At 37.0% G+C, this 26,795-nt stretch overlaps 2 protein-coding genes across 3 annotated transcripts; both read right to left on the reverse strand.

The window, feature by feature from the left end:
* Positions 1-12,341: 12,341 nt before the first annotated feature.
* On the reverse strand, positions 12,342-15,080 carry LOC143563633 (transcription factor IIIA-like). Of its 2 annotated transcripts, none has more exons than XM_077051134.1 (5): positions 14,943-15,080; positions 14,563-14,854; positions 13,660-13,895; positions 12,734-12,877; positions 12,342-12,636 (listed from the first exon to the last, which is right to left on the reverse strand). In XM_077051134.1, exons 2-5 carry the CDS (start codon positions 14,687-14,689, stop codon positions 12,457-12,459), a joined length of 687 nt encoding a protein of 228 aa, XP_076907249.1. In that variant the 5' UTR covers positions 14,690-14,854; positions 14,943-15,080; the 3' UTR covers positions 12,342-12,456. The 2 variants fall into 2 exon arrangements, with proteins under 2 accessions (XP_076907249.1, XP_076907250.1); XM_077051135.1 differs by having other exon boundaries at positions 13,660-13,891; positions 14,559-14,854.
* A 6,528-nt stretch (positions 15,081-21,608) lies between these two features.
* Positions 21,609-25,278, reverse strand: LOC143563639 (protein ENHANCED DISEASE RESISTANCE 2-like). The gene is made up of 9 exons (XM_077051139.1): positions 25,149-25,278; positions 24,973-25,059; positions 24,683-24,886; positions 23,233-23,368; positions 22,987-23,149; positions 22,450-22,578; positions 22,131-22,325; positions 21,876-21,998; positions 21,609-21,781 (listed from the first exon to the last, which is right to left on the reverse strand). The coding sequence occupies exons 1-9, from the start codon at positions 25,276-25,278 to the stop codon at positions 21,668-21,670; spliced, it is 1,281 nt and encodes a 426-aa protein (XP_076907254.1). The 3' UTR covers positions 21,609-21,667.
* Positions 25,279-26,795: the final 1,517 nt, after the last annotated feature.

Below are 26,795 nucleotides of genomic sequence, written 5' to 3' on the forward strand. Positions count from 1 at the left end.
TCTGAAACATAATTCTGTTAGCATCATTAAAACACATGTTTGGTAAAACATAGCTCTATCAACATATTCTGATAAAATCGTTCCGCGGGTTACGCGCGAACAATTCTGAGAAACTGTGCTCGTCTATGCAAAGTGGCGCTGCCACTACGAGCGAAACAAGTAATACCGTCCCGCGGGTTACGCGCGAACGTTTCAGGAACATGTGCTCGTCCATGCAAAGTGGCGCTGCCACTATGAGCTAAAATAATGTATTATCGTCCCGCGGTTTACGCATGGACATTTCTGAAAAACCGTGCTCGTCCATGCAAAGAGGCGCTGCCTCTACGAGCTAATCAATAATTCCGTCCCGCGGGTTACGCGCGGACGTTGTGCCGGAAAACAAGGCGCTCGTCCATGCAAAGAGGCGCGACCCCTACGAGCGGGCTCAACCCCATAGTACTGCCCCATGCCAGGCACTCGTCCATGCAAAGAGGTGCGACCCCTACGAGTGGGTGGATCAAACCAGCAGTCCCTACCCTTAGAGTTCCAATGGTAAAGTGATCACTTACTCGAGTTCTAGCGCACATATATCGTAAACCTTAGATAACTGTTTGCATTGCTCATCATGAAACATAACTTAAACACATAATCGCTTGCATAGCTTATAAGTATACCGTAATGAAACATTATTTAAGTACGTGTCCCTCGCCCCGAAAACAGTTTAAAAACAGTGAAAACAGTGAAAATAGGGGCTGTGAGACTCACCTGTGGTTCTTGTTAAGGGATTTAGTCGAGATTCGGGTTTTCTTGGTGTTGGTCTCGGAGTCGAAGGTCTAGTAACAGGATCGGAGCTGGAAACAACGGATGCTTGGGAGAAGATTAGTGCAAGTTTGTAGTTCTTTGAAGGGTGTTTTGGGTGATAATTTAGGCTACAAATTTATAGGCAAACTCAAGGGAACACAATCCCTTGCTTTAGGGAATTGTAATCTTTTGAAATGATGATAAAGTATGGAAATTATTATTATTTATTAAAAAGAGTAGAAAAGTAGATTAAAGATTCTGATTTGATATGGACAGGACATGCAGGGCTGTGGCTGGTGAGAGTGGGTGGCTGGCAGTTGACTTTTACAGTTTGCTTTTTCAGTGCTTTAGACAGTGTACAGTAAAAAGTAGAAGTTTTTCTGAAACACGCTACCGCCCTCTTTTGGGCGGGGACAATTTCCTTAAATCTGATCATTTTGACTAAGTGTTCTGCGCGTATAACTTGGTGCGCATAGCTTTCTGCGTGTAGGACATTTCTTTGCTGCGGGTAGGTGCGTAACCTTCTCGCAGTTAGGGACATTGAGTTTCATTTGTAGATTCTCCAGGTGGTCTTGGTATTTCAACATAGTGATCAGTCATGTTGAAGTCAATTCCATCTTGGAGCTTCAGACAAACTAGCTCTCAATGTTCCCGCCATGCGGGGAGGTTAGTTCCCTTCCGCACGCGCATAAACGATGTAGGATGCACCCGCCTTAGCATCATGCGGGATGGTCAACCCATAGACAACATAACGTTTAAGTTACATGAAAACATAAAGCCAAATCATTCACGCATGGCGCATATAACATATGCTCACGCAGGTTCTTAATATGGTGCGCTCGCGCAGGGCGCACATAACACATGCACGCGCTGACTAACATGGCGCGCTCGCGCAGGGCAAACATAAATGCCCGCGCTGATTCTAACATACGCTCGCGCCGGGCGCACATAATGTGCCCGCGCTGATTCTTAACATAGCGCGCTCGCGCAGGGCGCACATAACAAATGCACGCGCTGACTAACATGGCGCGCATAATATTTACAATCGCCTAATTATTAGGTTGATTACTTAGTGTAAGGGGTTGGGAATTTACCGGGTGTCACATTCTCCCCTCGTTAAACGAATTTCGTCCCGAAATTTAGGAGACGTTGCTGGCAGAAGCCATGTTCTGAAAGAGGTGTGGGTATTTTATGCGCATCTGATCTTCTCTTTCCCAAGTGAATTCAGGCCCACGCCTCGAGTTCCATTGAACCTTTACTAACTTGATTTTGCTCCTGCGTAACTTTTGTTCTTTCCAATCGGTTACGGCTATAGGTTCTTCTACGAAGTGCAGCTGTTTGTCAATATGAATTTCTTCCAACGGTAAAATCAACGTTTCGTCAGATAAACACTTCTTGAGGTTGGATACATGAAACGTATCATGAACTCCACTGAGTTCGGCGGGTAGACGGAGTTTATAAGCAACTGGACCGATCCTCTCCAGGATCTCAAAGGGTCCAATGTAGCGCGGATTTAGCTTTCCTCGCTTACCGAAACGGGGAACTCCCTTCCATGGAGAGACTTTCAAAAGTACTTTATCCCCTACTTGAAACTCCAACGGTTTCCTTCTCATGTCAGCATAACTTTTCTGTCTGTCGCGTGCTGCCTTAAGGCGATCCCTTATCTGAAAAATCTTGTCTGTTGTTTCTTGGATCACTTCTGGACCAGTCATTTGCTTGTCGCCCACTTCAGCCCAACACAGTGGGGACCTACACTTGCGCCCATATAAAGCTTCGAACGGCGCAGCCTTAATGCTTGTGTGATAACTGTTATTGTAAGAAAATTCAACCAACGGAAGGTGGGTGTCCCAACTACCTCCAAAATCGATCGCGCACGCGCGCAGCATATCTTCCAATGTCTGGATCGTTCGTTCGCTTTGTCCATCCGTTTGGGGGTGATAAGCCGTACTCATGTCCAGTCGAGTACCTAACCCCTCTTGTAATGATCTCCAAAACCTTGAGGTGAACCGACTATCTCTATCAGAAATGATGGACACTGGGACTCCATGTTTTGAAACTACTTCTCGAATATATAGTCGGGCTAACTTTTCCATTTTATCAGTTTCTTTAATCGGCAGGAAGTGCGCTGACTTAGTTAGCCGATCTACAATAACCCATATCGTGTCGTAACCCCCAGGTGTCCTTGGCAGTTTGGTGATGAAATCCATGGAGATTTGTTCCCACTTCCACATGGGAATTTCTGGCTGTTGAAGTAACCCTGATGGTTTCTGGTATTCAGCCTTTACCTTTGAACACGTCAGGCACTTACTGACATGTGTCGCGATGGCGCCTTTAAGATTGGGCCACCAATACAACATTTTAACATCTTGGTACATCTTGTCTGCGCCAGGATGTACGGAATATCGCGTCTTGTGAGCTTCGTTTAAAACTTGCTCGCGCAATCCTCCCTTGAGAGGGACCCATATGCGGTTAGCGAAAAATAGATTGCCGTTCTCTTTCAGTTCCAAACTTTTAACCATACCCCCAAGGCATTCGTTTTTAACAAACTCTGGTTTCAAGGCTTCTTGCTGAGCGTCTCGGATGCGGGTAGAGAGATCTGCGTGAATGGTCAACCTTAGAGCCTTGACTCGTAGCGTTTTTATTCGCTCCTTTCTGCTTAGCGCGTCTGCTACCACATTCGCTTTCCCCGGATGATACTTGATCTCGCAATCATAATCATTCAACAATTCAACCCATCTTCGTTGCCTCATGTTTAATTCCTTCTGATCGAGTATATGTTGGAGGCTCTTATGATCCGTAAAGATTACACATTTCGTACCGTAGAGGTAATGGCGCCAAATCTTTAGCGCGAAGACAACAGCTCCAAGTTCCAGATCATGGGTTGTGTAGCTCTTCTCATTGGTCTTAAGTTGGCGCGAGGCATACGCTATAACTTTGTCTCGCTGCATAAGGACACATCCGAGTCCCTGGTGTGAAGCGTCGCAGTAAACAACGATGTCATCTGTCCCCTCGGGCAGGGATAAGATTGGCGCACTACATAACTTCTGTTTCAACATTTGAAATGCCGCTTCCTGATTCTCGCCCCAAATAAACGCCTTGTCTTTCTGAGTTAGCGCGGTCAGAGGTAGAGCTATCTTGGAGAAGTTCTCAATGAAGCGTCGATAGTAGCCAGCTAGTCCTAGGAATTGCCTCACCTCAGTTGGGGTTTTTGGCGCTTCCCAGTTTTCGATGGCCTTGACTTTGGAAGGATCAACGTGAATTCCTTTCTCGTTTACAACGTGACCGAGAAAGTGAACTTCTCTAAGCCAAAACTCGCACTTGGAAAACTTCGCATACAACTTTTCTTTCCTTAACAATTCCAAAATCATTCTCAGGTGTTGCTCATGCTCGGCCTTGGTTCGAGAGTAAATCAAAATATCATCTATAAACACAATCACAAACTTGTCCAAATATGGTTTGCATACACGGTTCATCAGATCCATGAATACAGCCGGCGCATTAGTTAGCCCGAAAGGCATCACTAAGAACTCATAATGGCCATATCTAGTTCGGAAGGCTGTTTTCGGCACATCTTCCTCATGGACCCTAAGTTGGTGGTATCCTGACCGTAGATCTATCTTCGAATAATAACTGGATCCCTGCAACTGGTCAAATAAGTCGTCAATCCTCGGTAAGGGGTACCGATTTTTGACTGTCAGCTTGTTCAGCTCCCTGTAGTCAATACACATCCGGAACGAACCATCCTTCTTCTTAACAAACAGTACTGGAGCTCCCCAAGGTGAAAAGCTTGGGCGTATGAAACCCTTATCCAATAGTTCCTGTAACTGATTGGATAGCTCTTGCATCTCAGATGGAGCTAAGCGATAAGGCGCTCGAGCTACTGGCGCAGCTCCTGGGACCAAATCAATACGAAACTCGACTTGTTGCGGCGGCGGTAATCCGGGCAAATCTTCAGGAAAAACTTCTGGAAATTCGCGCACTACTGGTAAGTCTTCAATTCTTCGCTCATCTCCTTTCTCTACTACATGCGCCAGGAAGGCGTAGCACCCTTTCCTTAGGCACTTACGCGCCTTTAGGCATGAAATCAGTTTCGTCGCAACTCCCCTTCTTTCCCCTTGAATCATCAAAGTTTCTCCGTTCAACAGTGGAATCCGAACCTGCTTCTCATGACAAACAATCTCCGCGAGATTCTCGACCAACCAATCCATACCTACCACAATATCGAAACTTCCCAAATCTATTGGCAACAAGTTTATATTGAACTCATGACCTCCCATGACTAATACACATTGCTCAGTCCTTTCATTCGCGCATAACTGCCTACCATTGGCTAGTTCTATAGTATAAGGTTTGTCTAGCCTACTGGTCGCTAAGCCCAGGGAGTTTTTAAACTCATGGGATATAAAACTTAGGTCAGCGCCAGTATCAAATAAGACAGATGCAAAATGTCCGTTAAGCAAAAACGTACCGGTTACCACATTCGGCTCTTCTTTTGCTTCACCCGCGCCGATCACAAAAGCTCTCCCGCGAGCTTGGTTTCCTTTCTGTGGGCAATCCCGACTGAAGTGTCCAGGCTTCCCGCATGCGTAGCAGCTGTCGCTCGATCCAGCTTCTCTGATGCGACAATTCATCGCCTTGTGTCCTGGTCTGCCACATTTGGCGCATTCGATTTTTGCGCATTCACCCTCGTGGTGATACTTGCATTTGCTGCACCATGGGCGAGGCCCGCTGTATCCTTTCCTTGATGGTTCCGCGGCTTGAATCGCGTAAACCCTTGTGCTTTCCTGCTTCTTGGGCGGTGGCTGCTTGAAGTCTGACCCTCGGTGGGAGTTCCATTTCCTCTTGAAGTCAGAGGTTCGCTGCTCGTTCAAGCGAGCGGTCAACATACCCGCACGAACCGTATCCCTTGTAAGGGTGATGGCTCGCGCAACCGCCTCGTCAAAGGTCGGAGGTGCGGCGGCGTTGAGCGGGACTCTAACGACAGGAGGTAACCCAAAGATGTACCTCTCGATTTTCTTTTCTTCTGTGTTTGCCATGTCTGGCACCAGCTGGCAAAGCTCGTTGAAACGATTGGTGTAGGCATCGATATCCGTTCCTACCATGGTGTGGTTCCAGAATTCTTGTTGCAAGCCCTGAATTTCTGCGCGAGAGCAGAACTTTCTCATCATCATTTCTTTCAATTCTTCCCAGGTCTTGTGAAGAGCAACTTCTCGCCCCAAAGTCTTTACTTGGAGCTTCCACCAAGATGAAGCTGCTTCTTGGAACATGCAGGTCGCGTAAAGGACCTTCTGGTTTTCACTACATCCGCTGATGGAGAGAACTGTCTCCATCTTGTCAATCCAATTGTAGAGCCCAATGGCTCCTTCGGTGCCTTTGAACGGCCAAGGCCTACAGGCCATGAATGTTTTATAGGAGCATCCTTTGTCCAAGGCTCCTGATTCGGGTTCTGGGGTCTCGTTCTCTTGGCGACCCTGACTAGATTCGGCCTTGCTGGCCTCATGCGTTGCAATCGCCTGCGCGATTATTTCTGCGAGCTCCTCGGGTGTCATGGTAATTCCCTTGGCTCTGGTTGGAGGCATTCTTTTCATAAAAAAAAAATATAACAAACTTAGCGCATGTACTCAGAGCACATAATGCTCTTATCTCTAGACACTGTGACCCGTGTTCCTAAGTGCGTGTGTGATTTTTCTTTTGAAAATATTCTTTGAAAAATATTTCATGCGATTCCCCAAAGGTTATAGTCTAGGTTAAAAACTTCTTTTCCTAGTTCGCTATAACCAGTGCTCTGATACCAATCTGTCACACCCGGCCCTGAGCGGCGGAAACAGCCGGGCGCGCGCGAGTGGGGATTGATAATTGAGCACGGGCCATTGCAAAACATTCAAAGATTTTCATTGCGCATGAAATGTTTAATACAAATACATTACATTGTTTAAGATTACATAAAAACATCCAAGTATAAAAACTGTTGAAGATTTCCACGCCATATCCCCTTGCGCGGCGGGTACAACCACGCGCATCGAAGGGATAGAACTAAAATCTTCCAAAAATGCTAGTTTTAGATGTTCAGCGTGAGGTGCTCTAAGTGTGACTCCATGCGCTACCTAGTTATCTCCTGAAAGACACGTAAAAACATTTGAATCAGTATAAACTGAGTGAGTTCACAAGTTTTAGTAACTTGATAAATCGTATTGCATCATAATCATTCTGAAACATAATTCTGTTAGCATCATTAAAACACATGTTTGGTAAAACATAGCTCTATCAACATATTCTGATAAAATCGTTCCGCGGGTTACGCGCGAACAATTCTGAGAAACTGTGCTCGTCTATGCAAAGTGGCGCTGCCACTACGAGCGAAACAAGTAATACCGTCCCGCGGGTTACGCGCGAACGTTTCAGGAACATGTGCTCGTCCATGCAAAGTGGCGCTGCCACTATGAGCTAAAATAATGTATTATCGTCCCACGGTTTACGCATGGACATTTCTGAAAAACCGTGCTCGTCCATGCAAAGAGGCGCTGCCTCTACGAGCTAATCAATAATTCCGTCCCGCGGGTTACGCGCGGACGTTGTGCCGGAAAACAAGGCGCTCGTCCATGCAAAGAGGCGCGACCCCTACGAGCGGGCTCAACCCCATAGTACTGCCCCATGCCAGGCACTCGTCCATGCAAAGAGGTGCGACCCCTACGAGTGGGTGGATCAAACCAGCAGTCCCTACCCTTAGAGTTCCAATGGTAAAGTGATCACTTACTCGAGTTCTAGCGCACATATATCGTAAACCTTAGATAACTGTTTGCATTGCTCATCATGAAACATAACTTAAACACATAATCGCTTGCATAGCTTATAAGTATACCGTAATGAAACATTATTTAAGTACGTGTCCCTCGCCCCGAAAACAGTTTAAAAACAGTGAAAACAGTGAAAATAGGGGCTGTGAGACTCACCTGTGGTTCTTGTTAAGGGATTTAGTCGAGATTCGGGTTTTCTTGGTGTTGGTCTCGGAGTCGAAGGTCTAGTAACAGGATCGGAGCTGGAAACAACGGATGCTTGGGAGAAGATTAGTGCAAGTTTGTAGTTCTTTGAAGGGTGTTTTGGGTGATAATTTAGGCTACAAATTTATAGGCAAACTCAAGGGAACACAATCCCTTGCTTTAGGGAATTGTAATCTTTTGAAATGATGATAAAGTATGGAAATTATTATTATTTATTAAAAAGAGTAGAAAAGTAGATTAAAGATTCTGATTTGATATGGACAGGACATGCAGGGCTGTGGCTGGTGAGAGTGGGTGGCTGGCAGTTGACTTTTACAGTTTGCTTTTTCAGTGCTTTAGACAGTGTACAGTAAAAAGTAGAAGTTTTTCTGAAACACGCTACCGCCCTCTTTTGGGCGGGGACAATTTCCTTAAATCTGATCATTTTGACTAAGTGTTCTGCGCGTATAACTTGGTGCGCATAGCTTTCTGCGTGTAGGACATTTCTTTGCTGCGGGTAGGTGCGTAACCTTCTCGCAGTTAGGGACATTGAGTTTCATTTGTAGATTCTCCAGGTGGTCTTGGTATTTCAACATAGTGATCAGTCATGTTGAAGTCAATTCCATCTTGGAGCTTCAGACAAACTAGCTCTCAATGTTCCCGCCATGCGGGGAGGTTAGTTCCCTTCCGCACGCGCATAAACGATGTAGGATGCACCCGCCTTAGCATCATGCGGGATGGTCAACCCATAGACAACATAACGTTTAAGTTACATGAAAACATAAAGCCAAATCATTCACGCATGGCGCATATAACATATGCTCACGCAGGTTCTTAATATGGTGCGCTCGCGCAGGGCGCACATAACACATGCACGCGCTGACTAACATGGCGCGCTCGCGCAGGGCAAACATAAATGCCCGCGCTGATTCTAACATACGCTCGCGCCGGGCGCACATAATGTGCCCGCGCTGATTCTTAACATAGCGCGCTCGCGCAGGGCGCACATAACAAATGCACGCGCTGACTAACATGGCGCGCATAATATTTACAATCGCCTAATTATTAGGTTGATTACTTAGTGTAAGGGGTTGGGAATTTACCGGGTGTCACAAAAAAGATTAGAAAAGTCATTAAAAAAAGTATTAAAAACCATAAACACACATGTCATTGCCAAAAATAAACAAATGTACGACAAACAAAGGTGAGTGCCCGCAGCCTCTGTTTGTGTTCGTTTATTAAGAAAATGAACTTGTTTCAAAAACGATCCACGAACACAAACGAACACAAGCAATATTGTGTTTGATTTGGCTAATTTTACATATAAACTAATCACATAATAATAATAATTATAATAATAATAATAATAATAATCATAGATATGGAATTAATGAGGTTAAGTTCGATAATTATACATGTTTATATAAATTAGACCTAAAATAAAATCAATCGTTAAAGTTATTACTCGTATCGAACCATCATAATAATATTATTATTATATTATGAATATAAAATGAAACTCACTGAATATGTAAAACTCAAATCTTTGAGATGAAAATTGGAGAAAATGATTATTACCTTTTGATGAATTTGATTAAGATTATGTATGTATATTACCATAATAACCGGTATATATAAATATATATTTTTAGCTCATTTAATAGAAGAGAGAAAATGATTAGCGTTGGCAAATAAATCGGTTAATCGAACAGATTTGAAAATCAAACAGAAATCGATTATGTGAAAATCGGTTTGGAATTGATTGAAATCGTAAGTTTGGAACTTGTTTATAATTTTCTGCACCAAAACTAGGGGTGTCTAAAAAGTCCGCGGCTCGCTCGAAAATAGCTCGGCTAGAAAAAGCTCGATCCTAAATGAGCTCGGCTCGATTTCTAAACGAGCCGCCATGTTTAGCTCGGCTTGAGGCTCGACTCTTTAGCTTGGATCGTTGGCTCGTTTAGATTAAACCATAAATTATAATATCTGTATACAATAATATCATACTTATACATATATTATATCACTCGATACCTAAAACCTTATAAAAAATAATGACAATAAAACATATAAAGTTCTAATTGTTAATTTTTATAGTATGTATGTTAAAATTATATTTTTTTTTTGTTTTTTATATATCAAAATTTGTAAAATAAAAAATAATAAAATAATAAAAAAAATTCAAAAAAATTAAAGGAGACTGGCTCGACGAGCTCAATTTTTCAGCTCGATAAATAAAACGAGCCGAGAACACTCTGGCTCGGCTCGTTTACAGCCCTAACCAAAACTAGTTCCAAACAGGTTAAAACCCGAACTAAAACCGATCATAACCTGGTTAAGAAACCGGTTTCAACCCGAACCGAAAATGATCATGAACCAGTTTTGACAACAACTTTTGTTGAGCAACCCGAACCGGTTTCGAGTTTTAAACCGGTTGGCTTAAACGATTATATATGTTTTTGGAAAGGCTGAGAATCTTACGTGTAAACCTACTTTTTTTCAGGGCTACATCCAACGTCGACTCCTCGACCGCCGTGAGACCGTACCCCATAGTGCGTGGGAAATGGATGGAATCCGTAAACACCCGGCCCATGTCAGGTTCGAACCCGTGATTAAATACCTGATTCGTCCTTTTACCCAGATACCCATGAAAATAAACCAAGTGGGAATCGATCTTACGTTTCTACTAGGGAGGGCTAACCAACTAACCACTTGACCAAATTCATCTTGTCATACTTGCTTCTCTAAGTTATCCAACAAGTTATTAATGAAATTGCTTGGGTTACCACACTCCGTATTTAGCAACCCGACAATGAACCATGAGATGCATCGAAGATTCTACAATTATATTTAGTTGTACCTATATGTGTATATGGAGGTTGATTCATGTACAAACAAGTTTCATCACACAAAGCATACGAAATGAAGAAATAAAGAATGCTAGGGGTGTGCATGGTGCGGTTCGGTGTGGTTTTTGACTAAAACCGAACCAAAAACCAAACTTTCGGTTTTATAATTTTTTAAAACCATTCAGTTTCGGTTTTTTCGATTCTCGGTTTTTGGTTTTTGGGTTCGGTTTGGTTTTTGATGCGGTTTTTTTGGTTTTGCTAATCGAGCCAAAACTTTTTGGGCAATAAAACCCAAGATATTGAAATTGGGCATGATATTTTAAGAAAAAAGTTAATTATTAATAGAATATTGAATATTTGGACTTCAAATATTAAAAGCAAATAAAAGATACATTTAAAATAAAAACTCAAAATCAAAACCTAGTACTATTAGTTATTAACCATATCTGGAAACCAAATATATTTGTTATTAACCATATGTTAAAACTAAAAAAATAGTCATCGGTGGATTTTGCTTTAATGGCTACTGACTTATTATAAAGATATTATGGTTTTTTTAATTTTTGGTTATTCGGTTCGGTTCGGTTTTTAACAAAATACAAAACCGAACCAAAACCAATATTTTGGTTTTTGCTAAAGTTCAAAACCGAACCGCCGAATTCTAATACGGTTTGGTTTTTTTGGTTCGGTTTATTTGGTTTTTCGGTTTCGATTCGGTTTTTTCGGTTTTGTGCACACCCCTAAAGAATGCTTTGACATCTTTGTAATTACTCTTAAAAAATAAGTAATTAAGTTACAACAAAATATTAGTTACTATGGTTGTAAACGAACCGAACATCTGGCGAACCATTCATGAACCGTTCGGGGAAATTCGTTTATGTTTGTTCGTTTAGTAAATGAACGAACATGAACAAAGAATTTCGTTCAGTGAGCTTGACGAACGAACACAAACATAGAGTGTGTTCGTGAGTGTTCTGTAATGTGCTCGTTCTTAATGTTCGTCTACTTACGTTCATTTACGCTTGCCCGGTTATGTTCGTTTATTAAAGATTTACTATTGCTGTCTTCTATCCATCAATATTTTTTTTTTTACTATTACTAATTTGATATAAGTATGTTTATGATTACTACATTAAACTTTTTTTTTAATATTATGTGGTGTATTTTCAGATTTTTAGATTATTTAGTGATTATCAAACTCAAATTAATATACGTATGTTTGTACTCATTTATGTATTTTTGTTCATTTACGCCCATTAGTGTTTGGTTACATTCGTTTATGTTTGTTAGTGTGATTAAAAGGATTTCATGATATTTGTATGGCATTATCTATAACAAAATAGGAAATAGAATAACTTGTTTTGTAATTTGTAAATGTAAATGGAAAATAAAAAATAAAAAAGTCACGTGAAAGATGTGTTTACCTAAAAATAGAATAACTTGTTTTGTAATTTGTAAATGTAAAATAAAAAATAAAAAGAGAAAACAATACACTGAATACAAGAGTCCGGCCTAGCAGGAAGCTAGCCCACGAATCAGCGACAACACCAAGAAACACCTTGTAAAAACAATATTGTTATCTTTTATCTATCAATATACTCCATCCGATTTTGACTTTTGTTGACCATAACCGGAAACGGTTCTTGAAAATACCCGGTTTGTGCACCTCTAGTACAGTAGTACAAACAACTTTTAACGTGAAATAATATTTTAAAAAATTTCAAAACAAATAATTTTTTTAAAATATGATTGAAATAAATAGCAAAATCACAATATCAAGACTTTTATCATTCCTTGAAAGTTTTCATGAATATACATAATACATACATCTAGTTAAACAACAATAATATAAGTCACTCTTCATCCTCTGTTGATAGTAACCAAGAGATATAATCAGACCCATGTATGTCATCGCATTCTCTCGGTGGACACACTCTCTTACTCATAAGCGTGTCGATTTTAACGGGCAATTTTCTTTTCACGCCACCCCTCGGTCTTGATCGAAACTTGTCATCACCCTTCACAAAATCCCCCTATAAAAACCATTAATTAATTTAATATTAATAATTGATATAATTGATAAAATATTAAAACGCGAAGCTACATTACGCGGACTGATAGTGTTCTTACGAGTGTGTAAACATGTCGCCCGGATTTCTGGTGCTTGTCTCTCACATGCTTGAAAGAAAACCTCATTCCACAACCCGAAACGCTGCATGCGTATGGCTTTTCTTGAAAGTGAGCGGCTTTTATGTGTTGTTGAAGATTTGAACTCTGTATTTTTTGCAAACAATAAAATAAAAATAAGAATTTTTATTTCATTAAAAATATGCTTTTTTCAAACGAGACGGGTAGGCAAATTAGATACTTTATTTGGTAAAAAAAAAAAAGTTGACTTTTGGAATGGGTCAAACGGTCCGGGCTAGCTGGTAAACGAATTTTCTTGCTTTATGGTTATTAATAATAACGGTTGTGTACAACCTAAACCGACCTGTTTAACAGTAAGTATGGGTCAAAATATCTAAAGACGAATTAAAGGCGTTTATTTGTTATTTTCACAAAAAGACGAATAAACGCCGTTGAATGAATAAACTTTTCACAAAAATTTAAAAATAAAACTGGGATTTGTTATTTTCGTTAAAGGTAACTTTTTTATACAAGAAAACTATAGCAGGTAAATCTGAAAAAAAAATTGGTCAAAAGTTGACTTTTAATACGGTCAAACGGGCTGGCGGCTGGCCTAAACAGTAAATGTTTTTTTCTTCTTTATTAGGTATAATTCATGATGGTTGCATACAACCCAAATCAACCAGTTTAACAACAAATAAATAACGGGTCAAAATATCCAAAAATGGATCGAGCAGTTAAGCGAGTACAATTTTTAATACGGGTCAGACGGGCCGGGCTGGGCGACGCAAACCAGTAAATTTTTCTTTTTTGCAACACGATTTTAGAGGTTTGATGAATCTTGGATACATCTTTGTTGAAAATCAACGTTTGAGACAAAAGTTCCCATATTTGACCCGTTTAATAACAAATAAAGAATCGAAACTTACCTTTGAGAATGTTAAGTTGCATCCATCAACGCTGCATTGGATCTTATCTTTTAAAGCCACCTTTTCGTGTGTGTGGAGGTGACGTTTAATACTTTTCTTCAAAAGTTTAGTTCCACAAATCTCGCAAGTAATATGCTGATGGCAAGACTGCAAATGAGCTTTTAGACACTGAGCGTTTGTGAAATATTTCATACAACCTGCTTCTCCACAAAACGCCTCGGCGGTTTCTAACCTAACTGCAATGGTCAACAGATAATTTAATTAGAGAATCAATTATAAATTAGAATTGTGCTTTTTTAAAGTTTGAAGTTGTTAAAAAAATCAGCAATTTGAGTGATTAAAAAATTATACTAATTTAAGAAACTAGTACAAGATACATCAAATAAACGGGTTGAACTTTTTTAGACACGTGTTTAATCATGTCATTAACGCTTCGACCCGATTAAGACCCAAAACCATTTACCCTAGACACTAATGGGTCAAGCAGCTTGCACTCTTTAACACGTTTTTAATTATTCCATTAACACGTTTTAAATTATGCCATTAACACGTGGATCTGTTTATGACCCAAAACCGTTTACCATAAACACTAACGGGTCAAGCGAGTTGAACTCATATAGACACTTTTTTGAGCGTACCATTAACATGTTAACCGGTCTATGACTCAAAACTTGTTTACCCTAAACACTAACCGGTCAAACGGGCTGAACTTGTTTAAACATGTTTTAATTCATATCACTAACGTGTTGGACCGGTGTATGACCCAAAACTGTTTACCGTAAACACTAATGGGTCAAGCAGGTTGAACTCGTTTACAAACGTTTTTAATCGTGTCAGTAACACATCGATCCATTTATGAACCAAAATCGTTTACCCTAAACACTAGCGGGCGGTGTCACTTACCATGAGTTTCTTCATGCTTTTGTAACTTAGATGCATATTTGAAAACCTTTCCACACCCGGGCTCCAAACAAGCATGCTGCTTTTGATCATTCACATCATTAACAGTGGACCCCACGCCTTTATGCATTTCCCTCACGTGTCGCGACACGTTACCTTGAATCGAAAACTTTTTCTCACAGTTTTCGATCGGGCAGTCAAAAAATTTACCCTCGTGTTGAATAAGATGGCGGTTTAAGTGATCTTTCCTACGGTAACTCGAGTTGCAGTCGTCTATTGGACAAATAAATGGCCTCTGCAGATAATAAGTTCATTTTTTTTATTTGTGAAATGTATAAATGTTTTAGAGGTTTATATATTATATATGAAAGAATTTTAGAAACCTTATATGCTGATTGCGTGATTGATTACTTAATTGGGCTTCTCAGGAGGTCACCCAACCTGATACTAATCCAATCAAGATCTTGCATTTTGGAGTTCAATCAGTGGGATCCAATGCATCACACAAACATAATTCATTTTTTCATAGAATTTGAAAAAAATGAAGCTTTATACCCTGCAGTTGGATGCTACGAAAGATTATAAACTACAGATAGATTGATATATATATATATATATATGTGTGTGTGTGTGTGTGTGTGAGTGGTTTGGATCAAATACAAATGAAATTAACATGCTAAACATGAGAATCAAGTAGAGTATATATACAAGTAGAGTAATTATGTAATCACTCTATGATAATTACTCTGTGATGTAATTATATAATTACTCTACTTGATTCTCACGTTTAGCACGTTATATCTATATTACATATAAAACATTTTTGATGGACAAAATGGTAATTGAACCATTTAAGACGCTGCTAAAGGAGACGCTGCTAAAGGAGACGCCGCTAAATTAATTACCTCTTCACCGACCGGTGACCTTCAGTTGTACTGTCCTACGGCTTTCAGTTGCCCAATTGACTACTCCGTTAATTGTCAGTTTCATCGTCAATTAATTGACGTTAAATGTTGGTGAACATCGATCAATTATTAGTGCTCCTTCAATTACTTCTCCTCTTCATGCCAATCATTTGCTCTCCCCTATCATTCTCTTATTAAATTGAAGCCGAATTGGTTGTCATTCTCTCATCTGATTCAAGGTAATCAATTTATTTCAATCCCATATGTTATCCTACTCCAACTATTCTAATCCTGAAATTCGAATAGACTTCTGTTTGTCAAAGATGGAATGGTTCATGACTGTTAGTATACAACAATTTTCATTTTGGACTCAATTGACTGGTGTGTTGTTGGATAATTTTGATAATTAATATGGTGTTTTTGTTGGAAATTTTGTTGGGGTCATCAAATGCTCATATTGCTTACTAACTTTGATTCCTTCTGTGTTTCAATAATATTTGGGTGTGACTATTATTAGTTCATATAAAACGTGATGCAAAGAGTTAGAGCATATTTTACCCAAAGAATATCCCGACCCCAAACACAGGATTAAGGTGAGTGTAAAACCTTTTTATGTTTTACTCTTGCAGATGAGATTGGATCATGGCATATTGATGTTTCTATATAATTTTACTTTATTTCCAGATCTATGAGTTTATCGAACTACAGGATTTGGGGTACTAATATTATGGTTGGGATACAAGCAATTGTTGGTGCTTTTGCTTCAAAACGGTTCCCATTTCCATCACTTTCATTTGACATGGTACATAGTGCATGTGATGATGTTGAATAGGATAAAGAAGGTAAATATTTTCATCTTTTCCTAAATAAATTTGGGTACCAAATTTTGATTTTGCTCGAATGGACAAAAGCGAATTTTCATAAACAAGACACGTGTTGGTTTGTTTAACTAAATGAACAACAAATTTTATACGTTTACGTTCGTTTATCTATTCATGTTTTTCCATTAGTTATAAAAATAAAATATAAAAGAGAGTTCAGATTCTGTGCAGTTAACTTTAATTCTATTTGATCTCAATCTTCCTACTAACTGTTGTAAACAAAAGCACTAAATTCTGATTTTACACATGTAGGAAATTGGGTTACAAGCATATGCCGTTAAAGGTGTTGTTAAAACACATGTGAAGTGGTCTCCTGTTACTACTGCTTGGTACCGAATGTTTCCTGAGGTAACAACACGATAATTTACAGATAAATTACGAGAATACGAGCCCTTGTTTTAAATGCTTTTTTAAAGGTTGTATTGTTGCAATAAATTGAGGACAATGATGTTCAGAAACTTGTGAACAAATGCCCTGTTAATGTGTTTGGCATTGAAGATATGGGTAAAGGTATTTTGTGTGTTATATTTTTATTTATGACGTTTTTTATTTAAAAAACATGAAAGTGGTTTAAGACCTCATGATGTAATTCTTTGAACAGGTGTGCTTGTGTGAAGAGGGCAACTGTTGTTAGACCACGAGCCAGTATATTGTGTCGGGGAATACATTTGAGATCCTGGATGATAAGAAACACTAGCACTAACACGGTCGAATGTCGTTTTCTTTGTAAGTATAATAAAGTATCTGCATAATTACTAGGCATGTAAACGAACCGAACGAACATGAATGGGGTACGTTCATGTTCGCTTATTTAACTTAAACGGAACAAGCGATTAAATACGAACAGTTAAAAGTATGAGATCTTCTTGTTCGTTTTCATTGATTAAAAAACTGAATGTGTTCATGTTTATCTTTGTTCGTTCGTTAATTGTACAAACGAATAGCTCACCAACGTAAATGAACATACATACGGATATAGCTGAGCTAGATTAACAAATATAAACAAATGTAACTTAGTGAACACCAAATATAAGTAGAAATGAATTTTAATCTGTTGGGCCCAAAATTATATATAAAATTAACAAAACTAGACGAATGCACACTGATGAGCATTAATGGATGTAAACGAACGGATATAAGCAAATTTTCACAGACAGGACACGTGTTGGTTTGTTTAACTAAACGAACCGAACCCATACCAACGGAATTAGTAAATTACTTTTGAAAGTATATATTGCTGGTGAAATTTACAGTAGCTTATTTATCAATTGATTTCCTTACTACTTAGCTTTGCAGCATTTTTGTTTCTTTGGTCACTTTATAATGCATTAGAGATTAAATCGCATGCTCTTTGATAATAGATCTGATAAATCACCAACTGAAGTGTGAACATCTTTAAGTGACATGCAATTAATTTCTTTTTCACAAATGCATGTGATTGAAACCTGACAACGTATTAAAAGTGTTGTCTACACAAGTTTCCTAGATACTCATTTGGTTGTTATGCTTGCAGGAAAAGGTGACGTATTGAGTTTGACCATTTAGAGAAGTGGCTTTTCAGGACAACTAGGACTAGAAGTTCTTGCAAATTATATTTTTCATTAGTAACAAACGTTGCAGGTTTTATCTTTTCTTTGTTAGCAATTCAGATTTCAAACAGTATTATGGCATGTGAAGGTAGGGGTTAGTCCGACCCGTTCATTATTTTATAACTTTAAGTTGAGTTTGAAGTAAAAAAGCTAAAGTTATAGTTTAGTGCAAAATGGTAAAATCAATTTGACTTTTGCAAGTTTTGTTGACAATATTGGAACGGGGTACTTTAGGGGTACAAGAGAATTGGTTAATTTTAATTGTACAACTTTCATTTTGACCAAGTGAAAGTCAAACAGATGCATAGTGCATATTTGCATTAAACTGTTATAGTTATCATGAATCAAGTTTTTGTTAATAAGTTTTGATTATGGGACAACTTTTAATCAGATATGCAGGTCAATAATTTGCAAACAAGTCAAACTTTCTAAATGAATTTTTTTTTTCATTTGTGATATGGTTCAGAACATTGGTTACGAGTATTTAGGTTGCTTTAAAAAACTAATAAATAAAAACTAATGAGTCATTTGAACTTCAATGTAAGGATTAAAATTGTTACAAGACAGTTTCGAGTATCGGTCAAAACACAAATATTACGGCTAAGGGCAATTTCCCTTTGTATATCGTACCTTTTTTTTCCAGACATTAGGTAAATTTGTTTACTTTTTCACTGTATGTAGGACAAAATTAGTTTATATAGGGCTAAATATCATATATGTGTAACTATTCATTTTGTGTTGCATTTTTGTACTCACCAACTATATGATGAGAATTTTTGTGTTTCTTATTAACAGCTGTGCTTAAGTACTACTTGATCATAAAAACCATATACGCAATGATCTGTTCTAAAGAAAACTTATTAATATTTATTTCTCCAGTGAAGTTCGGATGCAAGAATTGGAGACTCAATTATCTAGACTACTTAAAGATTAGTGGGGACATATTGGAGATGCTATAACCTTTGAATCTGATGGATATGGGTTAATCTTAATGATATACAAAATGTGACTGAATTCACCAACTATACCTGTTGGGTTAATCTTGATGGGTAGGGCTGTAAACGAGCCGAGTCGAGCCGAGCCAGAGTGTGCTCGAGCTCGAGCTCGAGCTCGAACATAATCGAGCCGGCTCGAGCTCGGCTCGTTTTTCTTATCGAGCTGAAAAATCGAGCTCGAGCTCGGCTGAGCCAGACTCCTTTAATTTTTTTATTTTTATTTTTTAATTTTTTATTTTAAAAATTTTGATATATAAAAGACAAAAAATATAATTTTTAACATACATATTATATAAAGATTATAAATTAGAGAATTTATAACTTTATATGATTTATTTTTATTATTCTTTTATAAGGTTTTAAGTATTGAGTGACATAATATATGTATAAATATGATATTATTATATGTAGATATTAAAATTTAGGGTTTAATCTAAACGAGCCAACGAACCGAGCTAACGAGTAGAGCCAAAGTCGAGCCACGACCCGAGCTGACCCTGGCTCGAGCTCGGCTCATTTAGAAATCATAATAATAATAATAATAATAATAATAATAATAGGGTTTGGATTAATATAATAGGGTAATTACATAATTACTTTACGATATAATTACATAAATACTTTCATTGTATATATAATTACTTTACTTGATTCTCACAATTAGCAAGTTAAATTCATTATTACATTAACTTTCCACATAATAATAATAATAATAATAATAAAAATAATAATAAATAACTATTATGTTATATATTATAATCTATAATTAAAAATTATATATATTGATTATAAATATATCTAAAATAATTAATAAATAATATAAAATAATATAAGTTTAAAAAAACTACTAACCAACCGAGCTCTAGCCTAGTCAAGTTCAGGCTCGGCTCGTTTATTCGATTCCAACAAGATCTCTAAAAGGTAAAAAAAAATCCCCAAATTAACATGCAATTTGTACAATTTCAATTGTACACAGACCTGGTGGTGAGATTGAATGTGAGTGGTGATTAATGTCTTCTTTGAACGAATGATTCCACAATACTCGCACGTGTAACGCCGTACGTCTTTGAATATTGGTAATTGGCTATTTGTTTCAATCATTGTTTCTTGTTCCATTTGCAGATATTGTTAATGGCAGTTGCTTGAAGCTTGAAGCTAGCTAGGGTTTTAAACTGTGACAATTGGGTAATTGGGTATTTGGGCGGGTCGGATTTCAAAGCCCAATAGTAGAGAGTGGGCCTTGGGCCTGTTTTTAGTTTTATAAATTGAGATGGGAAAAAAACCCGGTTCCGGACCCGACCCGTGGGTATGAACCAGATTTCAGTTGCTTAGATAAATCGTACCCATGCTTGGTTCTTGACTTTGTTGATCATATCTGGAATTGGTTCCTACCTGGTTTCTGGAAAAACCCGGTTCCGGACCCGACGCGTGGGTATGAACCAGATTTCAGTTTTTTTAGAAAAATCGTACCCCGGCTTAGTTCTTGACTTTGTTAATCATGTCTGGAATTGGTTCCTACTTGGTTTCTGGAAATGTCCGGTTCCGGACCCGACCCATGGGTATGAACCAGATTTCAATTGCTTAGAAAAATAATACCCCGGCTTGGTTCTTGACTTTGTTGATCATATCTGGAATTGGTTATTACCTGGTTTCTGGAAAACCCCGGTTTTCCCACCGCTATAAACAAGTAATATATGAGTTTTGTCTTGTTGGGACTAGCCAAAGAAGACAAAATTCAATGTGTGTGTGTGTTCGTGTTTTCGTTTATATATCAAATCTAACATTTTGAAAGTTTGATTCATTTTCGTTGGAGGAAAATCAAGACGCGGAAATATATGTTTTGACTGGACCGGGAACCGGGAGTTAAATGCTTAAAACATTTCTTTTTTATTTATTAAAGTCTTTAAAGTTGTAAAGTCACATCGAACGACGAACATATATGTATTGCTCTTTTATAATATTTGTGATGTCATATGGTTTAACTAGTGAACCAACAAGGCGACCATTTTGTTGTACAACCCGACTCTGAACACATTGTAAAAAATATATAGAGCCACGAAACTTGAATCTCATGTGTAGTTTTAGACGTAAAACTTATTGTAAGACACCTACGACATCTTTGTCAGTTGTCGGTCCCAAGAAACAATACAACAATACTCATTGTGGTTATGAGACATATTGGTCATCTTAGGCAATATCATCCCTCGGCTGTTGTGTTCTGGAAGACAAACGTGTATATACGTAAAAATATAGTAAGATAATTGTGTTTATTACGAGCCAAACATGATTCCCATTCTTTTGTTCGGCTTTTGTTGTTGCATATTATACTCTGGTTTCTGCTGTCTTTTCTTTATGTCATTATAAATCAATTTTATGTAGACGGTAGCGAGCGACCCAAACGCTACCATAACCGCATACACAAATAACGATTAAACACAAATATCGCGTACGTGCAAGTGGTTAAAAGTTAAAACCAACAACCATGAGACGAAAGTTGTAACTACCTCTCGGCTCTAACTAAATTCTCACAATCCCAATAGTTTGTCATAGAACAAGTAGTATACGCATAAATCATCAATTGCAAATTTGCAATTGTTTTTCTTCTTATATTTACATTTTTCATACTTTCTTTCAAGAATCATGTGTTGTTTTTATAACAAAAACCCAATAATATGGGTTTAAAAAGTTGGGTCTCTAGAAAAGATTGTGCTTCAAAGTAAAAATTATAATATTACAAATTAATCACTATTTGGGATTAAAATTCTAGGAATTTGACCATGATCACAAAAGTCAATCTTGTTAAGTCTAACACAACATAGTACTTGTTCCGGTAGTTCCTCTGGATGTTGTGCCTAAAAAACCAAGAAAAAAACATAAGTATATTAAGTCATGTGAACTAGGAATCGAATCGAATCGAATCAAATAATATAAATATCCCCTGTTTACCTGAATCGTTAAACCAACATTGAGTATCCCCCTTTTCAACCGCTCTCGAAAAGCATCAAGTGCTTTCCGTGATATGTAGCTGAATCGATGTATGTCTAGATCTATTTCAAAGTAGTCACATCCCTATATTAAAAAAAGAAAAAAATTAAAAAAAGAGTTTGATTTAAATATGTAACACGATACAATATATCAATGGGTGCATATAACTGCACCCCTGGGTGTCGTGTATGTCACTACACATAACCCTATACCAACCTGGTAGAATGCATGTTGAGGGCGCGTAAGCACTGGTTTGTCATTATAAGCGTTTAGAAGCTTCTTTTCAGCGGAACATAACTCAAGATCCTCAGGGTTAACCACACCCGCCATTAATTTCAGTCGTTCCCGATAAGGAACCGAAGAGTCTTTTGCAAAACCTTTCACTACTTCCATCTCATCCATGACTAGCTTCTGTTACATTTATGATTTACAAAGGTCAACCGCGGTGTGAAACACCCAAACTTAAAACTAAAATAAGTAAAATAACGATTGAACGTGTTGTTCTAAGTGCCAAGAGATTATAACAACGCGACACCTGAATGCTTTCGCAAAAACGAGGAGAGACTTCTTTATCAAAGCTTTCGGACACTTTGAAATATAAAACTAGACTGATCCCTTCACCATCAGTGTCACATTGAAACAATGTAGCCGGATAAGTTGGCAACTGTCATGTAAACATAAATATAGTGTCATAATATGATGTGTGACCAAATTGAGTACATATGAACTGATAATCTAAAGGGCTAAACCAAAACGTCAATTACATATTCTGTTATAAACCATAACTAAATCAAACCAATCCATACTCATTCGTCACGTTATAAAAAAACAGCCTTTTATTGTTTAACTTATAGTTTTGGTCGCACTTTTTGGTGTGACATTTTCTACTAAAAAGGTTTTACAGGTCCGGTTTGGTTCAAGTCAATTTTTGCGAGAGACATGAACCAAACCATACCTTCATAGTTCATAATTTTCAGAACTAAAAATTAATATATATCTTGGTTTGATATGGTTTGGTGTGACACATGAAGCCATAAACCAAACTTACTAGCTTGATTAATATTATTAATACCTGTACATTAACAATTAATAATGAAGGTACTTTCTTATTCACAGCAACTAAAGGAAGTTCAACGTGTTGGGCGATATGATCGATCTTTCGAGGGCAAACAAACAAATCGAGACCGATTGGAACATACGGGCTATAGTCTGGAGCCGGGTCCTTTCGCTTATCTCTACATAATTAGTAATTAGTTTAGTTCTAGGTTTATAAAAAATAAAAACTTATACAAAAAACAATACCAAAGATCAAATATACCTGAAGAAATTTTCACCTCTAAGCTTAAAAACCGAAGGCGAAACAAATGACCAACTTTCTGGACTCGGCTTATCGTTTGTTGATCTAGGAATTATAAGTCCTGCCCGTGGGCGAAACACGAATCTCTTTGACTGGCCTGGCATTTTGTTAAGTGATTTAGAAATGCAATGTATCGTAATAATCATAATCGAATAATCAATTTTAAAAAAAGGAGTGTTTGAGTACTATTCTCGTAAACTACTCTAGATCAATTCACTATAAGATTGAGTCGAAACAAGTTTAAATGAGTTCGAGCCTAAAAATAAGCTCGTCAGATTAACGATCCTCACTTTTACATACCGTGCTTGGGTAGGCTCGCAAGCCTATACAAACCTATAATTTATATAAAGATAAGGCTACTTTTATTTGGTATCATAAATACATATTACATGATAAAATAACTATATATATATATATATATATATATATATATATATATATATATATATATATATATATATGAGGGATATTTTGAGAACTTGATGAGTTATAAGAACTTTAAGAACTCAATTTTGGACCACACATTTAATTAAATGAGTTTGAATATGTGGCTGAGATTAAATTTGATTAAAAAATGAATCAGAAGAGAGAATAAGCATTTTTGATAATTACACAAGTTTAAATGTTAGTTACACATGTGTAATAAGTTGATTCGGTGTGTAAAAAATTACGGTAATTTTGTGTACATTACTTACACTTACATATTACACATGTGTAAAAAAATTCAAAAAAAAAATTGTTACGTTGAGTTCTTAAAGCTCAAAGCGGTTCTCAAAAGAAATCAATCCTATATACATATTTATATATATGTGTGTGTATGTATGTATACATACATATATGATAAAAGTAACTATATATACACAAATAAACTAATTTAAGTACTTAATAAATAACAAACAACCAAGTCAAGTCCGAGCTTGAAAATTTCACACAAAACCTGGCCGACCTTAGACGACTTCGACTCAAATATTTAGACCCCTTATATTACTTTTAAATAATTAGTTTTGTTATGAATAGTAAGAAAGTGTATATCAACAAATATAAATAAACATAACTTTCTTAAAAATTAGTTGCTAGGGAGAAGTAACTCCCCAAATGCCACCTAGACACCGTATCAGATTTTACCCTAACTCTTCTAACTTCTAAATTACACGTGTTCGAATTACACGTTATGGATCAAAAACTCCTTAAACTCCCCAATACACACATGTGTGCACGTGTGTTGTAATTTATGGGAAGTATTTGGGGATAATCCCAATTCTTGGAGCTCAATTTCGCCCACAAATAGGGACTGTGTTCCCATGTGGCCCCAAACCCCTCCCCAGGCCCCATACCGTTCTCTCTTATGAATTTAGATCACAAGTTCATAAATAAACATATAGCTTCAAATCACAAATCCAAAGATACTTACAAATATTGGTGTTTTCATCTCCATCCGAAGGTTTTTGGTTCATAGGAAACACAATAACAGTCGTTAGGCAAGAAAGATCGTTCTCTAGAATACTTTTATCAAAAACCGAAGTCCCACTTGAGTCTTTGTATTCGTTTATGATGAAAATCTTGTCACTCTCTATATCATCATATTTTCGATCAGCGCTTTCGTCATTTGCATTTCCTAAAGATAAGGAATCAAGAAATAATAAAAGGGTCAAGATTTAGAATAATATAAAACGTCAAAAGTGTAATAAAAACTTAGGTTACCTCCGTGTACACTAATAAAGTCGTCATCAGAATCGGATCCTAGAATACTTATGGAGTCAAACCACATCTCCTCTTGACGACCCGATGCTAGAATAAAAGACATGTATCTTTAGCATCCCGGGGAAACAAAATGTGAAATTACAAATATACCCTTTAGAAAAGCTAGGAAAACTCACCAACACCATTTGCGAACTCTTCAACCCTAAGAGGGACGGAAGTAGACACCCTTCTATTCCATTTCCCTGAACAAAAGAAGTATTTTCGTGATCTTGATGTTTTGTACGGACTAGACGTGCATCCACCCATGATAACGTGATGTCTATATACGTAATTTCAGAAACGATTTTGCATGACTAACATGAAAACATTCGAAGAGTCTTACAAGATCGAATCGAGTTAATTAGGACATAAAGATTGCAAAAGATATAGAATTTTGGATTAATTTTTGGGTGCAAATGAAAAGAGATTTTGATCATAGTTTAGATGAATGGTTGTTTGAAGAATTTATATGGTTAGAATACATGAAAGTAGACCTACTAAATTGCTTTTGACAACTCATTTTGTCCTTAAACCATACAACCACCTGCAAACAAAATATCAAATTTAAAAGTATGCCTCTTTTAGGTACTATAAATAATTATAAATCATACCCTAGATGATATTTTTGGTCTTGTTTGACAACTGCCATTTGTTGCCTATGAAAGAGTCAAATTATAAGGTTTTTATTTCTTAACCGGCTAGCAAACAAATATTGTTCAAGCTTAACCGAACAAATAAAGAAACAAAGTCTTTTAGCAAGTTTACCGTATATGTGCATGCATGTTTGTTCATTAATACGCTAAATGAACATACATGTAAGCACATATATATATATCAACAAATATAAACAATAAAACATAAACGAATCTTAACAAACAAATATAAATAAACATATATGCTTACATAAACGAGATATGTACGTGTTTATCCTTTTAGTTAATCAATTAGTGATCATTCGTTTTTTAAATAAATAAATATAGACAAATTTCTACCGAACATAATGTTCATTCTTTTATTAGATATACAAATATAAATAAACTTTTTTCACTTAATCTCACAAAAACACCATATTAATTAGCAACTATATTTAAAATTTATAATCATTAATCATGTTTAAAAAACTCATTTACGCATACTCGTTTCTCTTTACGACTAAACATTCTAAAGTTGTGATCAATGTGTCTATTTAAATACCACAAAATCAAAGATGTTGAGAATATTTATTTAATATTTAGGTCTTATTACAATACATATTTTATGATTAAAAAATAGTTAAGATGCAACAAACGCAAAGATGAGTAAAAGTCTTCATCAAAAGCATATAAAAAATTTAAAAGAAAGGGACATATAGCAACTACAACAATACCACAATGAAAAAGAGAACCAATCATTTGAATGATATTCTTTTGTCCACATTCATGTTTATAGAATACTATAAAATAAACCCTAACAAAAATTATTAGAAATTAATTTGGTGGTGGAATTTCCACCAAATCATAGATTTATAATTTTAATTGTTTCGTTGCTCATTACAAACCTAAGTGATTATTGCCTTGGCACATATAACATAACTAATTTAAATTATAAATTGTAAAAACTGTATAACGCATTTATACATTGATTTATGAAAGGTTATCAAGAGTAATTAAAGAAAAATATATGATTACATAATTGTCTTATATACTATAATTAAAACATTAGAAACACGTGTTTGTATGGTTTATTACAGTTCCTTACTTGAAGTAGAATATATACTAAATAGTTGTTCACCGAGTAAGAGGAAA

This window comes from Bidens hawaiensis, unplaced genomic scaffold (genome assembly GCF_021521415.1).
Source record: "Bidens hawaiensis isolate Kalapana, Puna unplaced genomic scaffold, B.hawaiensis_p1.1 tig00021502_1, whole genome shotgun sequence".
Lineage (NCBI taxonomy): Eukaryota > Viridiplantae > Streptophyta > Magnoliopsida > Asterales > Asteraceae > Bidens > Bidens hawaiensis.